General features: G+C 34.9%; 1 protein-coding gene across 8 annotated transcripts in view; it reads left to right on the top strand.

Moving 5' to 3' along the window:
* The window catches only part of LOC145292965 (AP-1 complex subunit sigma-2), a 143114-nt gene that overhangs the window by 13158 nt on the left and 103365 nt on the right, over positions 1 to 26591 (top strand). For 7 of the 8 annotated variants that reach the window (XR_013869633.1, XR_013869634.1, XM_080139195.1 and 4 more), the window contains exons 2-4: positions 18014 to 18192; positions 19118 to 19226; positions 22871 to 23008. Coding sequence is in view for 5 of the 8 variants with exons in the window: in XM_080139195.1 (XP_079995321.1) it covers positions 18014 to 18192; positions 19118 to 19226; positions 22871 to 23008 (426 nt within the window). In the remaining 3 variants the exon portion in view is untranslated. Of the gene's footprint in view, positions 1 to 18013; positions 18193 to 19117; positions 19227 to 22870; positions 23293 to 26591 lie in introns of all 8 variants that reach the window. The other variant, XR_013869632.1, reaches the window with a different exon arrangement.

The raw sequence follows: 26591 nt of genomic DNA, 5'->3' as shown, positions 1-26591 counted from the left end.
ATGGAGTACGAAGCGGGTGCGTTGTTACCGTTGCAGCAAGCCAGGCCATTTAGCTTGGGTGTGTCCGGGGAAACGAGCAGGGGGAGGAAGCCGAGGTGCCAACACCCTCCCCAAAGCGGCTGTGAACAAGGCGCTCCCTGAAGTAATCGTGAATGTTGACGGGCGCAAACGCTCAGCGCTGGTTGATACCGGGTGCACTCAAACCCTGATACGCAAGGGATGTTGCACCGCATGGAATGAGGGGAAGGTCCCGGTACTAACCGTTGGCAGAGGTTCGCTGATGTGTAGTAGGATGAGCGAGGTCTACGTAAACATTGGCAGTGGCCCCCCGGTGGCTGTGAAGGCGTTGGTGGTCGACGGGGAACTACTGGGGTACGACCTTCTTCTTGGAATAGATTCCATTACATGGCTGGGCGGAATCACCATAAACGGCGCCGGTGATGTAAGGTTCTCCCAACTTGAGACACCGGTCTGTGCAGCCATCACTCTTGATGAACCCGACTTCCACGCAAAATACGACAGGGGCATGAACGCCTGGACCGTGTCCTGCAAGTGGTCGGGTGACCAGCCACCAATGTTAGGGGGCAGTACGAGGCAGAGCTCCAGGTTTGGAAGGACAATGGCTGGCTGGTACCATACCTAGAAGATGAACTTGAGAACAAACAAAAAGTCCGACCCGTCATGGAGTACCGGGAACTCAACGAGCACGTTGACCCGCACACGGCGGGTGCAGACGTCTGTGCATGCAAACTGAGAGAGTGGCGGCAACAAGGGGTGGACACAGCAATATTGAATTTGCGAAGAGCTTACTTGCAGATAGGCGTCGAAAAATCGCTGTGGCCGTACCAGACGGTCAAGATTAAAGGGACACGTTATTGCTTGACGAGGCTAGGGTTCGGCCTGAACGTGGCCCCAAACATCATGACGGCAATCAAGCAAGCGTTCCGCAGTCAGGACGAAGCCGTGCAACAAGCAACATCATCATATATTGATGACATCTACGTGAACGAGAGCCTCATGCCTGCACAGAAGGTTAAAGAACACTTCGAAAGCTTTGGGTTAACGTGCAAGAAGCCGGAGCGACTGCGAGATGGGACGAAGGTGCTTGGCCTGCACGTGAGCGGCAGCGCAGACGGACTCCGCTGGTAAAGAGGTGGTGACGTCCCGGAAGTCCCAACTAGCGTCACGCGTACGTGCGTCTTCTCCATCTGTGGGAAACTGGTGGCCCACTTCCCCGTGTGTGGGTGGCTCCAGGTGGCGGTGGCGGCCATAAAGCGACGAGCGACTTCCATGTCAACCGGGTTGGACGACGAGCTGCGCAACCCCACCCTGCGGAAAATGCTAGAGGAGACTTTGGCCAGAGTCTCCGAGGACGATCCGGTGCGAGGAAAATGGTGCGTTGACGGGAGCGAGTTTACGGTTTGGGTGGACGCCAGCTCGCTCGCCCTCAGTGTTGCTCTGGCGGTCAACGGATCTATCGTGGAAGATGCCTGCTGGCTTCGGCCAGAAAATGACGCCAGGCACATCAACCTGGCTGAACTCGATGCCATAGTGAAGAGGGTCAACCTGGCGCTACAGTCCTGTCAGAATCGCGCGGATCGGCTGACCAGAGTGCTGCACCATTGGCTGGACCTGCCAAAAGAAATGGAAGAACAGGCACCTGTGAACTGCGCCGCGGTGGGGGCGTCGATTCAAACCAGACCATGTTGCTGATGTCCATTGCCAGAGTGGGCACCCCGGTGTAAACCGAACTCTTTACTTCACTAGACTGGTCGAACCCTGTGTGTCAAGGAAGGAGCTGTGAAACCTGCAAGTCGATCAATCCGGCGCCTGCCCGGTGGAAGAAGGGAAAACTGAGCATAAAGAACAATTGGGACAGGCTTGCGGTGGACGTGACCCACCACAACGGCGGGGATTTTTTGACGATGATTGACTGTGGACTGTCTAGGTTTGCGTTGTGGCAGCCACTTCGAGAACTGGAAAGTATCTTCCTTGAGCGTGGCCCTCCTTCCGAAATACTGACCGACAACGGCACCACTTTTTTTGCTAGCGGGCAGTTCAAGCAGTTCACAGAAGGCTGGGGTGTACGACTACGATTTCGGTGCGCCCATGTGCCTAGCGGGAACGGGATCGTGGAACGGAGCCACCGGGCCATCAAGACCATTGCAGCTAGAAAGGGGTGTACAGTGCCTGAAGCGCTATACTGGTACAACGTCACCCCTAAGGACGATGTCTCGCCCTCTACCGCGCCGGCTGAGGCGCTGCACCGGTACCATGTCAGGGTGAAAGGGTTAGAGGCCAGCCCTTTACCCGAGCCAGAGGCGACAAAAGAGAGTATCAAAGTGGGAGACGTCTTCTGGGTTAAGAACCCCCGTGGCAGATGCACCACGCGCTATGGAACTGGGCGTGTTACCGAGGTGATCAGATCGCAAGCCGTGCGGATTGATGGGGTGCCCCGACACGTCAGGGACCTGCAAGCGGCATCACAGGCGCAGACGCCGCTCGGTGACGAAAGTGAAACGAGTTCCACGACCAGTGAACTATCATTCTGGTATACGCCGGCTTCATCGGACGACAACAGCACTGAAATTGGAAGCCTCCGGTTCACTGATCCCCAGGCCGCAGACGGAAGCGCAACTGAAGACGAGGCTCCCTGTCTGCCCCTCCGTAGAAGCACCCGAAGAAGGAGGTCACCGCCTCCTTGCCGCTCTGTGATAATGATATCGGGGGAGTGTGGCAAAAGCTGTGAAAATGAGGGCTTACCGTTCAAATGACCTAGGTGTGTGTGTGTGTGCTTTGTCATCACTGCGAAGCTAGGATAGGAAAAGAATTCCAAGATGGCGCCGACAGCGTTTTGTAATGGTATGATCTCGGAAACTCTTGCAAAATCTTGTGCATGTATGCAAATCAGTTGGTCTTCGACAACTATAAATTCAGGTCGTTTTGGAAGGCAAGCAGTAAGGAAAGATCGGCTGGTTGGTAATTGTGTACGCTGGTTCGTGTTGGTGGTGTGTCACCGTGTCTGTGTGTGTGTGTACTGATCGAACCGCTTTCCTGTCCCTTGGACTTTGAATTTGTTTAGATTGGACTTCAACTTCAGTTTATATTTAATGTAACATGTTTATTTAGCTCGAAAAACATAGTGTTTACCGAGACAGTAAGTTTAGGAAAATGAGTTATAAATAAAAATCCAGATAAAATACTGTTAGAAACTTGCTCAATATATGTTACCATGACATACGCTGACATATATTTGGTGGGTTTTTAACAGTATTTTGACTTTTTTTATTTATAACTCATTTTCCCAAACTTACCGTCTCAGAGAAAGAGTCGGCCGCCATTTTAAATTTTCCAATACATCAGTAAACGCTGTGTTTTTCGAGCTAAATAAACATGTTACATTAAATATAAACACTAAAAACATATCCAGTTAGGTAGAAAAGTAACTTATCTTGCCTTTGATAACATTTATTTGTTCTATATTTGTTTTGTGACAACTTTTTCGAATCTATGTGTACAGTAAAACAAACCCAAAGTTTCAACTGAATCTATATATATACGGTAGCGTGTGTGTTATTTTCTGTATCACACTTACAGCTTACATCATAAGATCAAAGTGTAGTATCTGTTCTTCAGATGCTGCACTTCCATTTCTTGTTTTCTTTCGGTGGAGGAGCAGTCCTTCACGACTGAGACAATTTTTTTTATTTTTGTACCTTTTCTCCACGTTAAAAAACGCCTCTGGTGTCTAACTCTGTCCTAGGTACATCATTTGTTATGCACTTTCATTTTTTGTCATAAATAATTTTACCAAGAATTCATAAGTTGTGGCTTTAGTTTCGATTATAGCTGATGGCACTTAAATCATCTGTTTTTTTGTTTTTTTTTATATAAATAATTTTATCAAGAATTCTTCATAAGTTTTGGTTTCGGTTATGGCGGAAGAAACTCAAGTTTTATATATATATATATATATATATATATATATATATATATATATATATATATATACATATATATTTTTTCATAAAATTTTTTTTAATATTGTTTTATTTTGGTTTTGATTCAAGCTAATGCACCCAAGTCATATGGATGTATTTTTGTTATTTTTGAAATCGCAATTTTATAATATAAAAATTGATAGCACATTAACTCTATAATAATATATGCAAAATCTGCAAGAATTAAAATATCGTATTTAAGCGTAATTTATGGTCGGGCTTTGCCGGGCGTTTGTGCTAGCTTAAATACTTTTGCAGTTTTAACAAACAATAATATCAGAGCATCTCCATTTACACTGAACATGTACAGAATGCCAACATCAATATATTACATATGAGTCTCCTGTGGAATTTCCACAGGTCCTGCTAGTAGTAAAATATTTAGATACCCTGGGACTTAATGAGTTAAATAATGGATTTTTACAATTGAAAAGGAGGAGGGGAGAAATGTCTATGATGAGAATAAAAAATGGGACCTTAAAATGTTCAGTTCGATCTGCTACAATATCAGCTATATTGCACAGTGTTAATGTGATTGCTGTTACTGCTGCTTCATTTGTTTCGTAAGTTTTGTTGGTTATTATTGAAATATGTCACCAGTGTAAAATAATTCTGAGTAGGATACAATTTTAATGGAAATTAAATAAAATTTGGTCCAAGTTTTCACAAAGGAAACTGAAAAATCAAAATAAAATATCCAGTTTTTAGGCTGTATATTATTGATGACAATATGTGAAATCAAGATACAAAAAGAATACCCTGATCATAACTGTTTTACACCATTTTCATGCTCTTTAGGAATATTAAAATGAATGCATAATGTTACGAAACATTAGGTCTAGAATTATTTCAATTTTGATAAAATCCATCACATGATTTTGAATCAAGAATCTGTTTGAAATGTAAGGGGGACAGAAGAACTAATTGGCTTTCAGGGAATCTTGCTGGGAATCAGAATTAATGTAAATCTGAAATATTTGAATTTTCAAATGAAATATTGTGCTCATGTTATGCCCCCTAAAAACCCTTTAAAATACTCCAAAGAAATTGAAATTTGGAGCTCCAGGAAATTCCACAGAATAAGAAATATATTTAATCAACAAATGTTTTGATAAAGCTGATATTTTCCTGGCTGGCGCTAAAAATTAGGTTTTTTTTTTTTTTTGGGGATAGGAAAACCAATAACATGCAGCAAATATGAGTTATTAACATTTCTATAAAAATAGTGTCCATTGTATTTTAAATATAGCACTTACCCAAATGAGATAAATTAATAAGTACTAATAAATACTCAGAAAGTAATATTGTGCTACATAGTTCAATACAAATAATAAAACCACATTGTAAGAGATAATCTTTAATTTACTACTTCAGTCCAGCACCTCTTGGCAGACAATGTTTTCTTTTTTTTTACCCTGTTTCTTTTGAATGTTCTCTTTTGTTTTTACATAACGTTTTGCTAACTTCTTTCTTTGAAGAACCACTACATGTTGAACATCCTACAAGTTCCTTTTCCATTCCATTACAACAATAATCATATATTATTATCATGATATTCGAAAACGAGACTACATCAAAGGGTAATCACTCACATTCTTGTCCATAGTTGCTATATTAGCCTTTTAAAGCCAAATTTTGTAAATTTGGCCTTTTTCAAACCGTAATGTACAAACTAAAGAAGGAACAAGCAGAATATTGATGTTTATACCGATTCTTAAAATTTTGCAAAAATTAAATGCATCTGAATTTGCACAAAGAGCTTCCACTCACTTTTTATAACATTCACATAAAACTAAATCAAGCTAAATATAGTCCAGATTACCCATCCTTACACCTAGCACTTATTTCAATATTTATAATGATCGGTTAATGAATTCAGGAGAGAATCTTATAGAAATATATATCTAAGTATATGCACATATGTAACTTGAATATAAATAGATACGAGACTATAGTATTATCCGCCCATGGATTTAAGATATCAGGATAGGTCATGTAGGTAGGTAGTAACTAATGTTCTTATAATTTCCCTTGTTGATTCTCCTCAATAAAAGGATTTTATTACAAGTCATAAATGCACTGGCTCGTGATGGACATTGAATAAAATAAAATCCTCTAACAATGGAATAGATGAATAGATTAGCCTTTAAAGTATAATCCGTTCTTGGCATATGAACCCTACGATTCAAATGATTGTATGTTAATTTTTTTATATCATGTTGTATTAACTGTAGTGTTTTTATTTTATTTATTTTTTATTTTTGTTCCAAACATAGGAACTTAATTCTGTATTTGTCAATACAGAGTTATGTTTCATTTTGTTTTAAGATGGTGTCTGAATGAAAATAATCTTTAACCAGTCAAGGAATTTAATTACATTATTGTTTTTAAAAACATGCTGCGGTGATCTCCTAAAAAGAAACTGACAAACTATAACCAAAAACTGATTTCATAGGATGAAAGGTATTGATAACAAAGAAACAATAAAGATGTGTTACTAATGAAGATTTGGTATTTTTTGTAAGCAAAACTTTGTAAATTTTTTTTTTAAGGTTTAATTTTATATTTTATTTTTAATTTTTTTTATAATTACAAAGATCATTATTGACCTAATGTTTTAATACTTTAAATATTAAATGTTGTTTTAGAATACACAATTGAACAGAGTTTTGGGGGAATAAAGGAGAGAATTAATCTTATTTTAATCCACCTTAATCTTAACTAGACACATTCTTTGACTCGTACATTTCTAGCATTTAATTCAGACTTGAATCACTATAATACAATATGCGCTAAGCTAATTAAAATATCTGCAAATGATGGTGCATTTATAACAAAATACTGTTTCACAGCATGAGTGAGATGACCAATTTATGCATCGCTTTAAAAAACATTTAACAAAACAAAAAAAAAACCCACTGATTTTAATCAGTCAGTTCTGAGCATTACAAATTTCTATTAATTTGGCTTTATACAGGGTGGGGCAGAAATAACAGGTGTTTTTAAAAAATTATGAAATATAAGATTTTAATTTTTTTCGTCAATTTATTCAAAAAGGTTTGCTATTTTATAAAGTCAAATGTGAAACATATCTTTCATGTGATGTTCATTTCAGTGATGTAGATATGAATGCGTTTATGAACGTTTGCATCCACTCTCTGTAGCAGATCTCGGACTATTTCTGCAATTAAAGATGAATATCTTAATTTAATTCTTCAATGCTACGTAACTTTTTCTGATTAAACACATTCCTTAACATATCCTCACAAGAGAAAATCGCATTTGAATAGGTCAGGGTTACCGTGGAGGCCATGGATTTTTCAGCAAATCTTGAAATAAGCTGTTCGACAAAAATTTGTCAGAACTTCCATTGAATTCCTGGTGGTATGTGCTGTCGCTCCGTCCTGATGAAACCAGACATTGTGTATTGGAATTTGATCTCATCTTAACTCTGGCAGAAAAAATATTCATCCTCTGGATGTCTCTCGTCTCTACTCCTCCTCCTTTCTCTCGTCTCTACTCCTCCTCCTTTCTCTCGTCTCTACTCCTCCTCCTTTCTCTCGTCTCTACTCCTCCTCCTTTCTCTCGTCTCTACTCCTCCTCCTTTCTCTCGTCTCTACTCCTCCTCCTTTCTCTCGTCTCTACTCCTCCTCCTTTCTCTCGTCTCTACTCCTCCTCCTTTCTCTCGTCCCTACTCCTCCTCCTTTCTCTCGTCTCTACTCCTCCTCCTTTCTCTCGTCTCTACTCCTCCTCCTTTCTCTCGTCCCTACTCCTCCTCCTCCTCCTCGTCCCTACTCCTCCTCCTCGTCCCTACTCCTACTCCTCCTCGTCTCTACTCCTCCTCGTCTCTACTCCTCCTCTCATCTCCTCCTCCCTTTCTACTCTTCTCTCCCTCCTCTCCTCTCCCCCTCCGTTTTGTTTTCTCTTTTTTTTCTTTCACGTTCTGTTTTCTCTCTCTATTGGCTTCATGGTATTTCTCTTCTAACAAGAACGAAACAGGTACTACATATTGATCCTAATCTTAAAATTGAGTCTTTTAAATCTATAAATGCAATATAAAAATTATAATTTTCTTTTGATAGTGAACCATTTTGAATTCAAAACAACATATCAGATGTGTTGCAATAAGAAGTGAGCATAGTACCAGCTGTTTCCACTTCTGGTCATTTCTGTTGTGGGTAATTGCTTCAGTTATGGCAAAATTTATTCCTATCCACTTAGCGATATGGTCGTTCCACCTTTTCTTTGGTCTTTGCCTTTATTCTACCTTGGAAGATGATCTTGATGCAGAACAAGTAAATTGTTTTATCTTTATTTGTAACACTCAAGCCGTCACCAGTAACTAGATTTAAAGGTGTGTGTACCTATTTGAAATCAGCTGACTCATTAAAAGAAGACAAAATAGTGATGTAGATAAATAACTATAAGAAAACATTGTTAAACTCTACAGAATTCCTTGCTTGATTATTCTTTTTATTTAAAAAAAAATTTTTTTATTTGGTTTTATTAATCTTGGTTTCAAAATCAAAAAGATTAAATGTTCTATATGTGTATCACGAGCACTTTTTAGATTCTTTGCAAATCATTTTCAGTTTTTTTTTTTGTTTTTTTTTTTATCTAGAAATGATTTGACAAAAATAATAGAAAATACTTGTGATACATAGAGCATATTTATTAATCTATTGTTTTTTAAACTAAAACAAAAAAAATATATATATAATCAAGCAGAGGAATTCTATTGTTTAACCCATTTAACACCAAGCGTGCTTTCCTTTGCTTAAATTTGAAATTCTGTTGACTTGCATATTAGAATGTCAAGAATCCAATTCAAAAATAATTTTTTCTAAAATTTTATTGGAATTTTGATGTTCCCAAATGGGAACATCGGTTTATTTGAGGTAAAAGAGTCTGAAAACAACAAAACCTTGCAAGTGTCATACAGCAGGTGGTAAATAACCATTGATATAACTACTAACATGTTCAATCTATTCAAAAACACCCACATCTAAAAAAAAAAAAAATTTTAAATAAAAAAATTCCGGTACCTGTTCTCAATCCCCATTAATTAACCTGAAAATCTAACATTTTGGGCAAATTGAGTAGCCCAGCAAAGAATCAAAAAAATTTCAAATGATGTTAAAAAGGATGCCTTTGGCCATTTTTATTACCTTCAGTATCATTGTTAACCAATAAAACACTCTAAGTGATTCTTAGTGAATCAATGGTGGCTCGTTTAGACAATGTTCCCAAAAGGGAACAAGGGAGCATTAGCTTTAAATTTACTTTAGTTTGCTTGAATAAAAAAAATGTGGTTTCTATATTTATATATATATATACACACACACACACACATATATATTAGTGTTGGGACGATTAATCGTGAATCTGAAAAATCAGAGTTTTTGGGGGGATCGGAATCAGAAAAATTTGCGCTTATTTTCCGATGCAAAAACTATTTAAATTATCTTTATTTGATTTTGGTTGAAGAAACATCTTTCACTGCTTGTAGTAATAGTAAAATAATCAATATTTATTGATTTTAAACTTCCAGTAAGACTAAAATTTCTACATCATCCCCTCACTAGTGTGTTTTTACGTTTTGAGAAAATATAGGCACATTTAAGATGTGTTTTTACAGTAATCTGGACAAAATAACACTTTTATAGTTAAATATTTAGAAATTTATAAAGAATTGGAATCTGCAATTTAGTACGGAATCAGTAATCGAGGGAAATATTGAAATCGTCCCATCACTAATATATATATATGTGTGTGTGTGCGTGTATATATATATATATATATATATATATATATATATATATATATATATAAAAATTTAAAAGTATGTTTGTTACTAAGCGATAATCTTAATAACCACTAGACCAATTGCTTTGACATTTTGGTATGGTATTTTCATCGTACTCGTGCATGTTTTTATATATCTCTTTTTAATTATAACGTTATACTTAATTTTTATTTAATAAATTAGGTGGTTTTCTTTGTAACAATGTTGCCATTCTTTTACATGGAGAAATATCACCGGTACTTCACCAGTCATGTGACATCGATAAAACATTAAACTTTCACAACACAGTATCTCGCTTAATGTAAACAGAATTTGTTTAAAAAACTGACAGTTAGAAGAGCGGACATGTGCGGTATTTTTATTTTTTAAAGAAACATTCATTTATTTAAAGTTTCTAATTTTCAATATGGGTATATTAGAAATGTTTCAGAAGTTTTAAATGAGTAAAATGTAATTACGTGATTATTGAAAATGTAATTGTGATTAAAATTTAAATTAACCACGTGTAATCGCTTTCCTGTTAATTCTTCGAAAATGGATATTAGCAACAAGGTGAATATTATTCAAATGTAATTTGACGTATATTTGTTCAGTGACAAATAAGATTCCTATTTCAGTCACCTAAATTATTTAGAATGAAATGAGTTGGAATTTATATCCAAACATAAATATTATTTTTACTTAAAAAAAAATAACACTAAGTTATAACAAGTTTCATCATGAAACCACCACAAACTTCTACATCTACTTATCTTGTGTTAGAAACTGAGCGACCCCTAAAAAGCTTTAAATATTGAGTTTTCTGTCAATTTTTTTTTTTTTTTTTTTTTTTTTTAATTCAATTTCCACCCCAAACAAGGCGCAGTGCCACTTTGAAGTAGAGGGCTAGTATCAGGGATATAAGTTGCAGGGGTATTATGAAGGGAGATGAATAGCAAGATGTATGTTCACATTACACTTGAACTTCTGCATGTCAGTACAGTTGGGAAAGCAGAATCCCGGAAGTGAGTTCCAAAGTCTAGCACTTCTGGGGAAGAAACTATTGGAGTAGAAGTCTTTTTTACACCTAGGGATCTCTATTGTGAAGGGATGGGATTTAGCTGTTTGTTAGGGGTGTGCACGTCGAGGGGGTACAAGTGCTTGTAGAACAGGCAGAGGGATGCAACATTTTGTCGATGGGATAGAGGCTAAAGCCTAGATGACAGTTCAGGACCTATCAGATTACTCCATACATGGGTGAATGGTGGCCTTATAGAGGTACATGATACTTTCAGACATAAGTAGTTTTCTAGCACGGTAGAGAGACCCCACCTTCTTCGCAGCAGCCTTGGCAATGCTCTCAATGTATCTATTCCAGTTCATGTTCCTTGTAAATGTTAGGTCGAGGGGTTTAAAGGAAGTACTTTCGAGTAATGTGTTCTTGCCAATTGCTATTGGTGGTAGAGAACGTTTATTGTAAATATTGAAGGAAACAAGCTTAGTCTCATAGCATTGAATGTGACCATCCATTTTTGTCCCCATTCCACTACAGATTAGGTCATTCTTTAGTGTTTCTGCCATTTCTTTAGGTATGTGTCCATTTGTTTTCCCCTCATGCCTGTTATAGAGAGTGGTGTCATCAGCAAATATACCCATCTCAGAAACAATTTTATCAGGGAGGTCATTTATGAATATCAAGGATAATAAAGATCCAAGGATACACCCTTGAGGTACTCCCGCATTTATATCATATTGTTTAGATGTATGACCGTCGAGGACAACCTGGATTTTTCTCTTACTTAAAAAAGATTTAATTACATTATGTATTCTTCCAGTGATACCATATGATCTAATTTTCCTTAGAAGACCATCATGCAATACCCTGTCAAAAGCCTTAGATGTATCAAGGGCTACCACTCTATCCTCCCCTGTTTTGTCCAGTGAATGGTATATATGTTCAGAGATTACAGTTAGGGTATCTTCTGTGGAATGGGCTTTCCTAGATCCATATTGATTGTCGGTCAGGAGTTTAGCAGCTGTAAGGTGATGGACTAGAGCTTGATTAATTAAGGACTCAAATATTTTGGTGAAAAGCTGGAAAAGGCTAATGGGGCGATAATTTAATAGGTCAGTTCTTTCACTAGAATTCTTGAAAACTGGTACCACAGAAGCGGTTTTTCAGCAGTCAGGAAAGCAAGATTCGTTGAGGCATTTGTTGTAAAGTTTGGAGAGAACTGGAGTAACCTCAGCAGAGCATTTTTTTAAAAGCACAGCCGGGATAAGATTGGGTCCACATGCTTTTGAGGTGTCTAGGTTTTTTATGATACTGTGTACCTGAGAAGGGGTGATTTTCCAATCATCTAGTGTAGCGTCTGTCCACAAAGGAAAGACAGAGAGGGAGTGGTATGCCGGGTCCAATGTGGAGTTAGAGGCAAACCGACTGACAACCAGATTAGCCTTCTTGGTTACCGTGCAAACAACATCATGATTGTTTGATATTGGGGGAATCGTTGACTGCCCATTATTTACTATTATGGTTTGGGTTCGACCGGCAATCACCGGATTAAGCCGAACATTGTTCAAATATTGAAACACTAAATCAACATTTTTGCTTTTTGTTTTTTTTGTATAAAATATGTAATTTTAAAAATTATTTCTTGGATGATGGGGGGTATTTTTTTCTGTTTATTTTTTTAACATCTGTTGACAAAAAATAATTTGTAAATTTTCTTGAAAAACTTTTCACCTTACAATTTATGGTTTTCATAAAAAACAAATCTTTTCTTATAAAATAAACTTCTGTGTACAAAAAAGAATGTTTATTTCTAATTTTCTTTTAAAAAAAAAAACAAAAAAAAACTTAACAATTTACGGTAAAAAGAAATTCATCTTTTCTTGAAAAAAAAACATTTATTGATAAAAAAATTGCAAAAAAAATAATAAAAGTAAGTAAACAATACAAAATGCAAATGTTATTGAGAAAATATATATTCAGTCAAATTTACAGGAGATTTTTGTGATTTTTTTATTTATTGTATTTCTGTCTTTCTGGTTTGTTTCTTTTAAAATTCGTCTGCGTCTGTTACTTTGGTTGGCTTAATCCGGTGACTGCCGGTTGAGCCCGAACCATAATTGATGAAAAATCCTGAGGATCCAGGCCAAATTCTGCAAGAGTACCAAAAAAATATATATGGGGTGTTCATTGTACAGATCAGCCAATAAAAAGGATGCTTCTTCATTATTGCGGTGAAATCCGACAGCTGAAAGGTTGATATTTAATTAAAAATACCATGATAACTACTTACATTTTTTTTTTTTGTCAATTTCAACAATAAGCAATGTCATCTACCTAATTGTCATGTCATAATTATTTAAGTCTTCCATGATTCAACAACAAAAAAAAATGATATGGGCTAAGTTTGTTTTGTCACGTGACGTGATGTAAATACAAGTGAAATATCTAAAATTTCTAATTTCTTTGAAAATTATTTACGAAAATATTTATTATATGAGCTTTCATTTAAAAAAAAAATCAACGTGGTTTTTTAAAACAAAAAAAAAAAGGTTTTACACTTTGGACTTTACAGGTAAATTTCCAAAAAACTATTTTTTTTTGTTTTGTTTTAAATTAGAATATTTTCTTTATTGATATTTTATCTTCAATTTGTGATATATAAAACTTTGGTACATAAATTAATTAAAATTTTAATAGACATTTCAAAATGGGGGTGTGAATTTGAAAGAAAACGTTTGTCTAAAATATTATATTTGGTTTATTGGAAAGAGCATAAAATTTCACATTGACCCTGAAAATATTGTAAAAATTGAACCAATAGAAAAATTTTGATAGATTTTTAAAGTTTAAAAATTGAAAAAAATTTCACTCCTAAAATTCAATTGATTTCATACGTAAAAAAATGGCTGGTTGAATGAGCACTGGCACTTTGTAAACACTATTTTTCAAAAAATAAAAAATATTTCTATTTTAAACAACTTTAATAGTTGATTTTGGAAGTATATTCCATACAGAAAATAAACAACCCACTTTAAAAAGAGAAATTACAAGTTTTTTTCATATTTTATTCGCAGTTTTTTGTTAGGGGTGTCAAAAATTCCTCCAAATTTTTGATACACCTAGACAGGCAGTGAATGATTTAAACATATATACCATTTTAATTTAAGATATTGTACTTCACAATTCGCTTGGCATCGGCAATAACTATTAATAATGCTCAGGGACAATTTTTACATTTATGTGACTTACATCTACAGCCTGATTACTTCTCACATAGGCAAGTGTATGTTGCGTGTTCTACAGTCGGAAAATCAGAAAATCTCTACATCTGCACAGAAAAAGGAATATCTCAAAATATTATGTATCCACAATTTTGTCTTTTTTGCTTTTGTGTTCCATTTAAACAAACTGAGCCATAGTAGCACGTGGCTGGGTACAGCTAGTGTGTGTGTGTGTGTGTGTGTGTGTGTATACTAGCATGGGTGCCCGGCGTTGCCCGGGTGTTTGGAAGTGTATGCTGAGCAAAAAAAAAAAAAAAAAAAGGGTTAATTTTTTTAACTTTTACCCCTATTATGGCCCCTTAAAATTTATTGTTTTGGGCTTAAATCAAGTTATTAAGTTAGATCCATGTCCAAGGAACCTATATCTAAAATTTCAAGTGCGTAGACACAAAATTCTCGGAGGAGTTTGGTAGAGTTTTCAAAGGTCAAATCGTTGAACTTTGACCCCTTAATCGCCAAATTTCTAACCAAAAACCGATCACATCGATTTTCCCAAATCTCAGTACCCTGTATATCAAATTTCGAGTCTGTAGACTAAAAATTGACAGTTATTGCGTAGGGAAATGTACACAGACACGGTCACTTATATATATATATATATATATATATATATATATATATACATTTTTAAAAAGTTAAGTTGCAAGGGAGACAACTGTTTTTATATTTTACAATTAGAAATAAATTATTCCCCTTGTTGATTTTGATTCCCCGACCCCGGTCATAATTCACAAACTACAAAGTGAAGCAAGTAATTTAGCAATCACTAACTTATGTGGGAAATCCTCTGAGATTACGTTAATACTTGTTCTTTACATAGGTAAAGCAGATTCCATTTTTCTTATTTAGCTAATACAAAATTATCTTATTTTGAAGTTTGTATCTTCAAAAGTGTTCAATTTTTTTTTTTTTTTTTTTTTTACTGAAAATCGCTCCAGACAAAGCATGAAGCCCTTTGATGTAAAGAGTTTAAAAAAAAAAAAATTCCTTTACGGTCAAGAATCAGCCAACAATAAATGTTTGATACATATATTCTCACGCAGTAATTCTTCCTCCCTATTCAGAAAGATTGCTTATGAAATATGAAGAGTAAAGGACAAAATAAGGGAAGTATAAAGCCGTTAGGGTTCATTTTATTTTTTTTTTTACTTTCCTGAAATAGACATAAATAACATAGTATAGAATAAAAGCAATAATATAAAAAAGTGCTTTTGAAGTAGATGCGGATTTATTTTAATACATTGAGAGGAGGTAGTGATTTGTTAGATACGTGGATCATATAAAAATGACTTTTTCTCATTTCGTCTGAGATTGGCGTAACTGAACACGGTGGTGAATATCAACATTTTGGCATGGTCAGTTCTGGTTAGATTGGAAATCAAATCCGTATTTGTCTTCATGACTATTGTTTCCTTTCTGCTTCTTCTGTTGATAGTCTGCATTCATAACAATCAGGATCAGATTGTATTGCAGTCTGGTAGTTTTTTTTTCTATGTAAATGATGAAAATGGTGGTCTGATTATTGATGTAGAAATGTCCATAGAACATTGACGGTAATACATTGAGAAGCTATCTTTTTATTTTCATCTTGGATCATTAAAACTACGAGGGGTGTGCAATAAGTAATGCCCCTAACCCACTTCCCATAGCAGTAGAGCAACTAAACTTGGCACAGTTATTAGTCTTTCTCTACATAGGAACCACCCAGAGTTATGCATTTCTCCCATTGTTTAATGCAGCTCTGGAGACCGTTTTTGTAGAACGCCCCAGGTTGGTCCTCTAACCATGACGTGACTTCAGAAATCAAGGCTGCATCATCTGGGAAACGCTTTCCTTTCAAAAACAACTTCATGGCTGGGAAGAGGTGGAAGTCAGAGGGTGCAAGGTCATGAGAGTAAGGAGGATGGGGGAGGATTTCATAACCACACGCCCGTGCTTCTGATCTGGCGACATGCGAGTTGTGGACCGGAATGTTGTCCTACAGGAGGAGGGTACCTTTGTTAATCTTGCCCCACATCTTGATTTTGATAGCTTCCCTTAATTTCCTCAAAAGTGAAGCATAATAGGCTCCTGTAATTGTGGTACCCTTTGCCAGGAAATCTGTCATCACTACTCCGTCCTGGTCCCAGAAGACTGTGAGCATGACCTTGCCAGCGGAGGGCTGCACCCTTGCCTTCTTTGGAGGTGGTGAGTCCAAGTGCTTCCACTGCATTCACTGGGCTTTGGTCTCTGGATCATAGTGATGGACCCAGGTTTCATCCTGTGTAATCAGTCTTTTGAAAAACTTTGACTCATCTTGGCACATCCCCAAATTCATCCTCGAGCACTCGACGTGTTCTCGCTTTTGGAATGGTATGAGCAACCTGAGAATCCATCTGGCAGACACCTTATGCATATGCAAATAGTCATGAATGATAGTTTCCACAGACCCTGTACTAATCTTGACATCTTGGGCTATTTGACGAATAGTAATGCGCTGATCTTCCAGAATGGAAGCCTCAACTTGACTGACAGATGCCTCATCAATGGCAGAAGGTGGGGCGACCAGGTCTGGGAGCTGTTTCCACAGACTTCCGGCCATGTTTGAATTCATGATGCCAACGTTTTACAAGGTCATATGATGGAGTATTATCACCATAAGTTTCTTTCATTTTATCAAAAGTCTCCTGTAGTGTGTGTCCTTTCAAATACAAAAACCGGATCACTGCTTGACATTCAACAGGCTCCATTTCACACCTGACTCAGTTCAAACACCTGTAAAACAGAAACCACAATTAGTTCAGAGCTGTAATTTGCCACATAACCCATAGAGATATAAATCATTGCACATGCAAAATTTCAGCTAGATCAGACAACTGGAAGTGGGTCAGGGGCATTACTTATTGCACACCCCTCATATTTATAGTTAAAATAACCATGAAAAATAAATACTTTTAAAATATTATATCCAGCTGTAAAATATACTTAAATATGTTTTAATACATGCAGATTTTATATTTATTATTACACTTGGGTGCCTGGCATTGCTCGGGTGTTTGTAGGTGTGTGTTGAGCAAAAAAAAAAAATGTAGTAGTAGGCAGGCAGGCTTGAACCGGTACCATGAAGGAGGAAAAGAATGTGAAAAAAAACATGACCTCTTTGCTGTTGTGCCCATTGCCAAATCAGAAGTGACATAGGTTTAAATTAAGGCTAGTCAATTGAAAAGAATGGATGACTTTCAAAAATATCAGCAAAAAAAAAAAAACGACCCCTCCCTGTAGAAAAGTGCCCAGTTGAGAGTGAAGGAATTAATGTTTTTAGCCAATTTTTTTATATTTGTCGGCCGACGGGTCGAGCTTCAAAATAATACCAATCTCATGAAAATCCGCTGCCTCTGTCGAAAGTTTTAGGCATACATACATACGTTTTAAACACACATGAGATTTATATTATAGATTACACCGCCAATTCTTTATTGAATATTATATTGTACTTAAGATATAATACTGATTTCAAAAGATTTTAAAAAATGACATGTACCATCAGCTAAAATGGAAAATAAAACATTTATTGCTCCAGCCACATTCCCTACCATTTGAGCTATCAACGAATAAGGGAAAAATTTTAAATCACTTCAAGTTATTTGCCCATGCTCAAAAGTAATAAAAATGTTGGCAAGTTGAAATGACCATTTTGCATTTCAACTTGTCAACATATTTCTGTATGCATTATTCATCCATCGAAACAATGATTTTACTCATTATAAACCATCCTAGGTATATGAATACTATTTCCTGTTAATGTCACTGTTATGTGACCAGTAGTTTAAGGGTATGATTAAATATTTTCTCTCTCACACACACACACACATACATATATCTACTGTTTTATTTATATAGATTTAATTGTCTTTTATACCATTATTTATTTTATTTTTTCTGAATATTTCAGATGCAATTTATGTTATTGTTCAGCCGCCAAGGCAAACTTCGGCTTCAAAAATGGTACGTTGCCCACCCTGATAAAGTAAAGAAGAAGATTACCCGCGAACTTGTTACCCTGGTGTTAGCCCGGAAACCCAAGATGTGCAGTTTCTTGGAATGGAAAGATTTGAAGATTGTATACAAAAGGTAATGTTTTAACTATGTTTTTGTTTTAACTTTATGAAAATGGTATTTTAGATTTACGTAACAGTGAGAATGCTGTTCCTAAATTGAGATGTGAGAATGGTCATAATCAGCAGATTTTTATAAACATTGACTATGTAGTTTTTCAAATGAGATTTATTGCAAAAAATGATAGGATTATTTTTAAATGCATATTTTTATAGTAAATCATTATTCACAGAATTGGATTTTTTTTTTTCAATTCAAAAACTTTTTCTTACTCAAAATAGTCATAACCAAATTTTGTGCTCGTGTTTGTGGTGTTGTCTATAGCAATAAGTCTAATCTACATAAAACAAACGAAACTTATGCAACAATGTAAACATTCACTTACGAACAATACAACTATTAATTTATTTACAATGACTATCAATGAAAATTTTATTATTTAAATGATAAATCCATGGTTACCTTGAACTTTTCAGCTCTGTAATGGTTGCTATGGTAATCTCGGGAAGTAAAGACGGTAGTTTCCCGTTGCTTTCTGTCTTCATCCAAGGGTGTATCCTTCTCTGTGAATGAAATCTGCCACCAGATACCAACCCGGAATTTTCTACAACTCTGCGCAGTACATACAGTACCTAGCTGCCCCAAATGGTCACCCATGTGGTATTGGCCAGGCTCACAATTGCTTAATTTCTGTGATCTGGCAAGAATCGGTGTGTCAACATGAATGTGCCAGATATATGTTCAGATGAGAATAGTATAATATAAATCCTGAGTTTAGGTTAAAACAATGAAATTCATTTTCCTAAATTTTTGTCTTTCAAATGTATTCATGTTGAAACAAGTGAATAAATAATGGCATTTGTTTTGTTTTTAAATTTATTTCATTGTTTCATTTTTCTTTGTCTTGTTTTTCTCATATTTTTTTTCTTTCCATCTTTAGATATGCCAGTTTATACTTCTGTTGTGCTATTGAACCAGCAGATAATGAATTGCTTACGCTTGAAATCATCCATAGATATGTGGAACTGCTTGATAAATATTTTGGAAGTGTAAGTACATTTCTAGTGTTTTCCAACATACACAGTGTGAATGTAGGAAAAAATAGTACAGTACTATCATTATTTTTTATTTATTTATTTATTTATTTTTAGTAAGATGCTACCACTCATCAAGGCCTAAAGGGTACTTGAGGATAAGGATTAAATGAGTCTCAGTTAGACGGTAACACAACATCATGATTGAGAATGATGGTGGTGATTGGGCAGAATTTGAATATTTAAGAGTGATTCAATAAGTATTTGTTTACAGTGGACTTGAAAACAATGTTGTAGTCAGCTGGGAAGCAGTCTCGCTATGTCGTATACCATAGATGAGCAGTTCTAGGAAAGAAACTCACCCGATAATTGTCACGGTAACTTGAAGCCATTAAAAATGAAATTTAATTATTCTAATTAGTTTAATGAAATTGAAAGCATAATTGTAATCTGTACAAAATTTCTTTCCATTTGATATGCTACAAGCCATAGTTTAATAATTTCTTTGAATTGTGTCGTGGTTGCCGTCCTCGATTTCTTGGTTGCCGTCCTGGATTTCTTGGTTGCCATCTTGGATTTTTCATGGTGTAATGATGACAACTGATAAAATCCATCGGAATAACATTTGGCATAATGATAGTCTTATCTCCCATTTTTTAAACTGTTTTTTTATGATGCTTCTACTGAAAGCCGTTAAAATGAAACTTAATTATTCTAATTAGTATGCTAATTAGTTTAATGTACTTGAAAACATAATTCTGATTTGTACAAAATTTCCTTTAATTTGATATGCTACAAGCCATGTTTTGTTAATAATTTCTTTGATTCATATCATAGTGGCATCCTGGAATTCCTGGTTGCCATCTGTGATTTTCCGGTCACCATCTTGGATTTTTCATGATGTTATAATGGGAAATGATGATGTCCATCAGAATAATACTTCCCATGATAAAGCCTTACTTACCATTTTTCTTAGCTGTTTTTATGATGTTTCTGCTTAAAACTGTTAAAAGCTGAAATATGCTAATTAGTCCGTAATTACCAAGTAAGATGGTCATAAATAACACCAACTGAACCTTCATGGTATTATGATATGTTCAAAATTTCATCATAATATATTGAAAAGATCTGAAAATACAGCTTTTTAAAGATGGGTTAGTCTGTAAATTGTGCTAATTTCCTACCATTTTCAGTCACAAGTTTATATGCATTTGAATAGGACTGACTTAAGGTAAAATGTCCAGTGAACCACTCATTTTTTTGATACTTTGAATAGTGATAACTCTAGTTCTAATGGGCCGATTTAAAAAAACTAAAAAGTTTTTTCTGTGGCATTGAATGAGTTACCGACCCCCTGGTTTAGGCCATTCTTGAAATGTTCCCCCCTCCCCATTGATTGTAGTATGTTGCTGGTCCTATGCAGTTTTAGGACATCCACTCTTCCAGGCTCTGCCTTCTTCCTTTGAGAATAGGTTAGTTTATTGCAAATAGCCTGAAGTGTCCCTACTGGGGATTGCCAATGGGGTTGACCAGGCATTTTTTCTTTTCTTTTTTTTTTTTTTGCTGGACACTAGCTCTTCAATCCCATTTTCCGACCCTTGTCACCATCCCGCAATAAATAAACATAGCATGGAATTCTTAGATCTTCAAAAATCCTTTTCGTTAACAGAATAAATGTCTTTCTGAAATAGTTGGTTATGTCTAATTGTAAAGGTGGTGGTAGTAGTGATGGAGCAGTCATGGAGATGTTGATCTTTTCTTCTCATTATGGCTAGAATAATAGAGGCAATTACAAAGAACAACAAATAACTCCAATAATTGCTCGGGGGTTTTGATTTTTTACTTACAATAATTTGTAGCAAGTACATCAAGATGAACTTCATTTCCCCAACCCACTCTCCATAGGATAAAGGAACACACTAAATCCACATCTGATCAATTCAAGAGACTTGAATTTGCTCACTTTTCTGCTATGTACTTCCTCCCATGATGTAACTACCAGTATACATCAACCCAACTCTAAACTTTTAATTTCATATAGAATTCTCCACTTTATTTAATTTTAACTTTAAATGGAAATTACCATCCAAAGCATTTTCATACACTCATTTATCTATATTATATTTCTCTCTGTCTTTCTGTCTGTCCGTCCATGCATTCCACTTTTTCTTTGAAAATACTAAGCTGATCTAACTGAAATTTTGTATGGACCTTTTTGGTGATAAGGTGCAGCGAAGTAGGTATTATAGTATCTCTTTGATGCACAGTTAGGGATTAATATTTAATTAAAGAATGAGCACAAATTTAATCACATCCAACCGTCAATTTGGGCTATAACTTTTGCCATTTTTACCAAGCTAAAAATCTAGTCTGTATAATAATATGCATAGGCAATTTCATTTTTGTATGCACATTGTATATAAAATTTCATCTAATGTCACCGTTATTTTGACTGTGAAAAATACACTTTCTGGCCTTCTCACTAGGGTCAGGGTGTAATATCTGTTCTACTCTACCCCCAAATTCTAAAACTGCATTAACCAGAGTACTTAGATATGTATGTTTCAGTTTGAACAGAGGTGGTACAGTAATTTTGGGGGGTTAATGTACACACCAAACATAGACATCCATATAATGCACAGCACGATATGCAACAGATGAAAGTTACAACTGTGGAATTTCCATGGGTTCCGTTACTATTTAAATTTTACTACAAATGTATTTGTTAATTTCTTAGAATTATATATAACTATATTATATAATGGATTTCATGTTTGAATTATTTAATTTATTTAAAATAGTAAAGTTTTTTTTTCTCCCTCAATGTATTTTTTTTTTTTTTTTTACAAGTGAATCACCACTTATCAAGGCCCAGAGGCCACTCGAGGACGAGGGTTAATGAGTGTACAGTGGTCAAAAGGACAATATAGTAATCATTAGAAGTGCAAATTTGGCAAATTGGATTACTTAAGAAGAATGGCTCATCAGGAACTTGTTTACATTGGACTTGAAAGCAGCGATATTGTACCTATTTACAATGCCTCCCCATAGGACAGAGTTAGACACCAGGGTCGTTTTTTTAATGTGGAGAAAAGGTACAAAGATAAAAATTGTCTCAGTCGTGAAGGATTTCTCCTTCACTGAAAGAGAACGAGAAATGGAAGTGCCGCATTTGAAGAACAACACTTTGATCTTGGCCAAAAGGCAAGCCATATTGTAGTCAGCGTATTGTATGCATTTAAATTGAAAGTCCTAAGTTTGGAAAACCAGTACAACACGATATAAAATGAAAAATTTGTTTAAAATCGATTTGAGTTTCAGTGATATCCAGTCACTAGAAAAATAAAGTCCATGTAATTTTCTTCAATGGTGATATTTTAAAATGTTTTTAAGCAGGAGAAACGGATGACTTGTGTGTAAAATGAATTAGTAAAGTTATTTTTTCCTCCTCAATGTAAGCATTGTTTAAATTTAAATTTCTTCTTTCCATTGCCGCAAGGAAAGAAAAAGAAAAAAAAACACAAGCTAATTCTATTCCTGATTATGGCATATCGCCGAAACTTAGATTTTAAAGAAATGTTTGTTTTTGTTTTTTTTTTAAATTCTGCATAGTACTGGTTTCTAAACTCATGAATTTCAATTTATTTTATTTTTTTCAGGTTTGTGAACTTGACATCATTTTTAACTTTGAAAAAGCTTACTTCATGTTGGATGAACTCATGCTTGGTGGAGAGGTTCAAGAAACGAGCAAAAAGAATGTCTTAAAAGCCATTGCAGCTCAGGATTTATTACAGGAGGTAAGAAGATCCCAAATGTTACGTTGTCCTAATTTTGACGCTTTCCTTTTCATTTCTTTTTGTCACATTCCATGCACACTTATACTAAAACTTTTATCTCCGTCTACTGACACAGTTTCTTTGTTGTTCTGGAATTTTCCTTTTTCTAATTGCACATTTTGAATTGTTTGGCACTTTCTGCTGAGGATGAAATGTCTGCCTATTGATCTCCAATGGAAATCCATATAGAAAGAATAACAGGAGCTTGGAATCCAGGAGTTGGACCTTTTTAAAATTTCAGCAGAGTGAGTTAATACTCAATATTCTGATTACTTCAAATTTGTTTAAAAGATTTTATTGGATCATTTTTAATAACGTATTTCAAAGGAGAGTCAAAGGTTTCGTAATATTTTGGGAACTTATTTAGCAGTTTCTGGTACTTTTGCAAAGATTGTAAATATGGTATTCAACTGTGAAATGTTGCGCTTGTCAGATACTCTGAGTACTACTACTTGTCTTTTTTTATTTCTCTGACTTGAATTGTGATCTCAGAATCTATGATTTTAGATAAACCTGACCTTGCCGGAAGTTTGTTGAACCGTTTAGTTACACAAAATATAGGTTAGTAAATGGAATGCAAATTTGGCCACTTGTGGAATTTAAACCAGGGTTGTTTTGACAGTTTGTGATTTAGGAAATTTGTTAAGTAAAAATGATTAAAATGCACATGTTCTGTTGGTTCAGAAAAGAAATGTGTAAAAAAAATAAAAATCAATATTGATAAATCTGGTGAGCTGATCAAAAAAGGAGGTTAAGTAAAGTTGATTTTGAAAAGCAAGGAAATCCTGTGCTTTGCTCCCCTTTCACTCAGTGGCACCTCCACTAAGTGGAGGTGCCACTGAGTGAAAGTGAAAACTGAGTGAAGCAGTGGCACCTCCACCTGTTGAACATGAGTGTGAGAATAAACAGCAAAAGTTGAATAACTTGAAATCTTTTTGTTTGTTTTTAGTCTTTGTGTAGGAAATGCTGATCAAGATGACTAGACGAGCTACAAGCAAATCTCAACGAAGATAAAGCTTTGTTAACATATAACTATAAGAGGCAATGTCCTACTTAAAAATGTGAATCAACACTATATTACAGAGATAAAGATATACTTATTCGTTACAAAGGTTTGTAACATAAGATACCACATTACATGCATCTTATTTGGTGGTATGTTACAGTGATGAATTATGAATTCATTTTTTATACAACAAATGTTTTTGGTTGCTTTTTTTTTTGCTTTTTTTTTTCTTGTGGCATTATGGGAGAATCTGAACACCTAAAGCATACATTCAGGTTTTAAACTGCAACTGCTTCCATCACAGAATCTACAAAATGCAAGTATTGCCAAACCTTTGATTCACCCTTTTATTTTATATCTACTCTATTTTAATTTTGTCTTGGAAATTGTTTTTTCATTTTTTTAAAACTAGTCTAAAAAAAAAAATTTTTTTTTTTTCTTAAATTTATTATGGTTATTATGATATAACTTTATTATCAATATGATTATTATATTTTTAAAAACATTTTTTATGATTTAAAATTATAAACTGTGCCACATAGAAAATGAGAAAAAAAGAAGAAAAATATGTAGTCTAAGAAGGAGGAGGAAGGTTCTTTTGAAAACTTTCACTACTCAATGAGAAAAAAAGAAAAACAATATATTAATTTGCTTTTAAATGTCCTGCCAAATACCAGACAAATAAAGAGTTGCAGTTTCCTGTATTTCATTTTCATTGTGTGTGTGTGTGTATGTATAATGATTGTATCGCTGTAGTTTCCTAGATATAAATCCACTAAACCTCTGGTGTTTATCAACGAGTACTTAATGAAAATCAGAGCATTATTATAGTATGTTTATTTATTTATACAAACATTATTGACTACATACGTGCATACTTGTTTCTGCTGCAAGTTCTTCTTTTTTTTCTTTATTAAGCCATCGTCATAAAACCGTTAGCAATAGACAGAGGCTACTAAGCTAATTAGGAAATGCATAAAACTTAGGAACATCACAATAGTTAGCCAATTACAGAACTCTGAAAATGTGACAGTGATACATGTTCATTTACACAATTCTAAGACAGCATGTTCAGGACTGCAGAGCACAATGCGAAAAGAGATCACTGGTACATCTCTGAGCAAACACCAGTGTGATTATGCAGAGGGTCTAATGTGAATGTATGTTGTCGCAGGTTTGAAAATGCAGTGCCATCAGGCCTCATCACTTGTAATGAAACCAGATTTTGAATAATTCTTTTATACAAACGTGTATTTATTTCTAGAAATATTTTGCCTACATATGTGGAGCAGACATGTTTTGGCTTAGTCTTTGTTTTTTCAGGCAAAGTTATTTTTCATCCTATCAACTAAGTCAAACTAAGGCTATAGTCAAAACCTGTCTGCACACATGTAGTAAGAATGTCTGTAAATAAAAAATTTACTAGATAAATATATAGCACTATTATATAAACACTGAAAGGATTCACTGGATTATGAAAAACAAACAGGATATATATAGTATGTTTATTTATTTATACAAACATTATTGGCTATAAATGTGCATACCTGTTTCTGCTGCAAGTTTTTTTTCCTTTATTAAGCCATATATATGTGTGTGTGTGTGTGTATGTATATATATATATATATATATATATATATATATATATATATATATATATATAATTTTATCCATTAAGGCATATATTATTTTCCTCTTCCCAATTGATCATTTAAATATGTTATAGTATATGTCTATTGTGGTCTCTTGGTTTTATTGGATTCCAGGACAAAAATTAATTTAGTTTGGTGGAGTATCCAGCTTAGTGATGTTACTAGAGGCAACATTATTTGAAGAAGGTGCACCATTACTCATATGAGCCAGTGCTGTGTAGTCATGCTGAGCTGATCTTATTTGGGTTTTGAATTTTATGTTACTTTAAACATTTGGTCATGGCTTATGTATAGGGAGAAGTATCCTCGTGCCAAGTTGTCCTGATAAACCCCTGTACAGAGAAACCATAGACAATTGAAAATGGTGCTTAGTAGGACTCAAGTGTGTGTGTGTATGTGTGTGATAAAAGAAAATATCTTTTTAAACACTTTCATTTGTATAAACTTAGTTAAAGAGCAACTAAAAGTATTTGTTTCAACTTTTACAGTTTTTCTGGTTTGTTTTTTTTTAATCCCAATTATTTCATTTCACAGCTCAACAATAAAAACTTGCTCAAACCAAACTGTTTTTGAGAAATTGAGTACAATAAAGCAAGATGTTTGTTTTTTTATTTGTTAAAAATCGCCTTTAACTGAAGATAAGAATGAACACCCAACAAAAGCATATGTATGAGATGTTTGACAAATTTCCATTTTTTTTTTTTTTTTTTTTTTTTTTTTTTTGTTAAGAAGAGATCTTCTTGTTTTGCTGTTTCATATCTTATATACTTTATTGGAAAATTAACATTTTTTAATGGAAATCACACTAGACAAGACATAAAGCCACCTGATGTAAGGAACTAATCATAATAATAGAAAAGGAGGGGAAAGAAGAATCACTTCAAGA

Source organism: Euprymna scolopes, chromosome 14 (assembly GCF_053919585.1).
Source record: "Euprymna scolopes isolate OS-2025 chromosome 14, ASM5391958v1, whole genome shotgun sequence".
Taxonomy (NCBI): Eukaryota; Metazoa; Mollusca; class Cephalopoda; order Sepiida; family Sepiolidae; genus Euprymna; species Euprymna scolopes.
The sequence above is the reverse complement of the archived record's forward strand: the minus strand, read 5'-3'. Positions and strand labels throughout refer to the sequence as shown.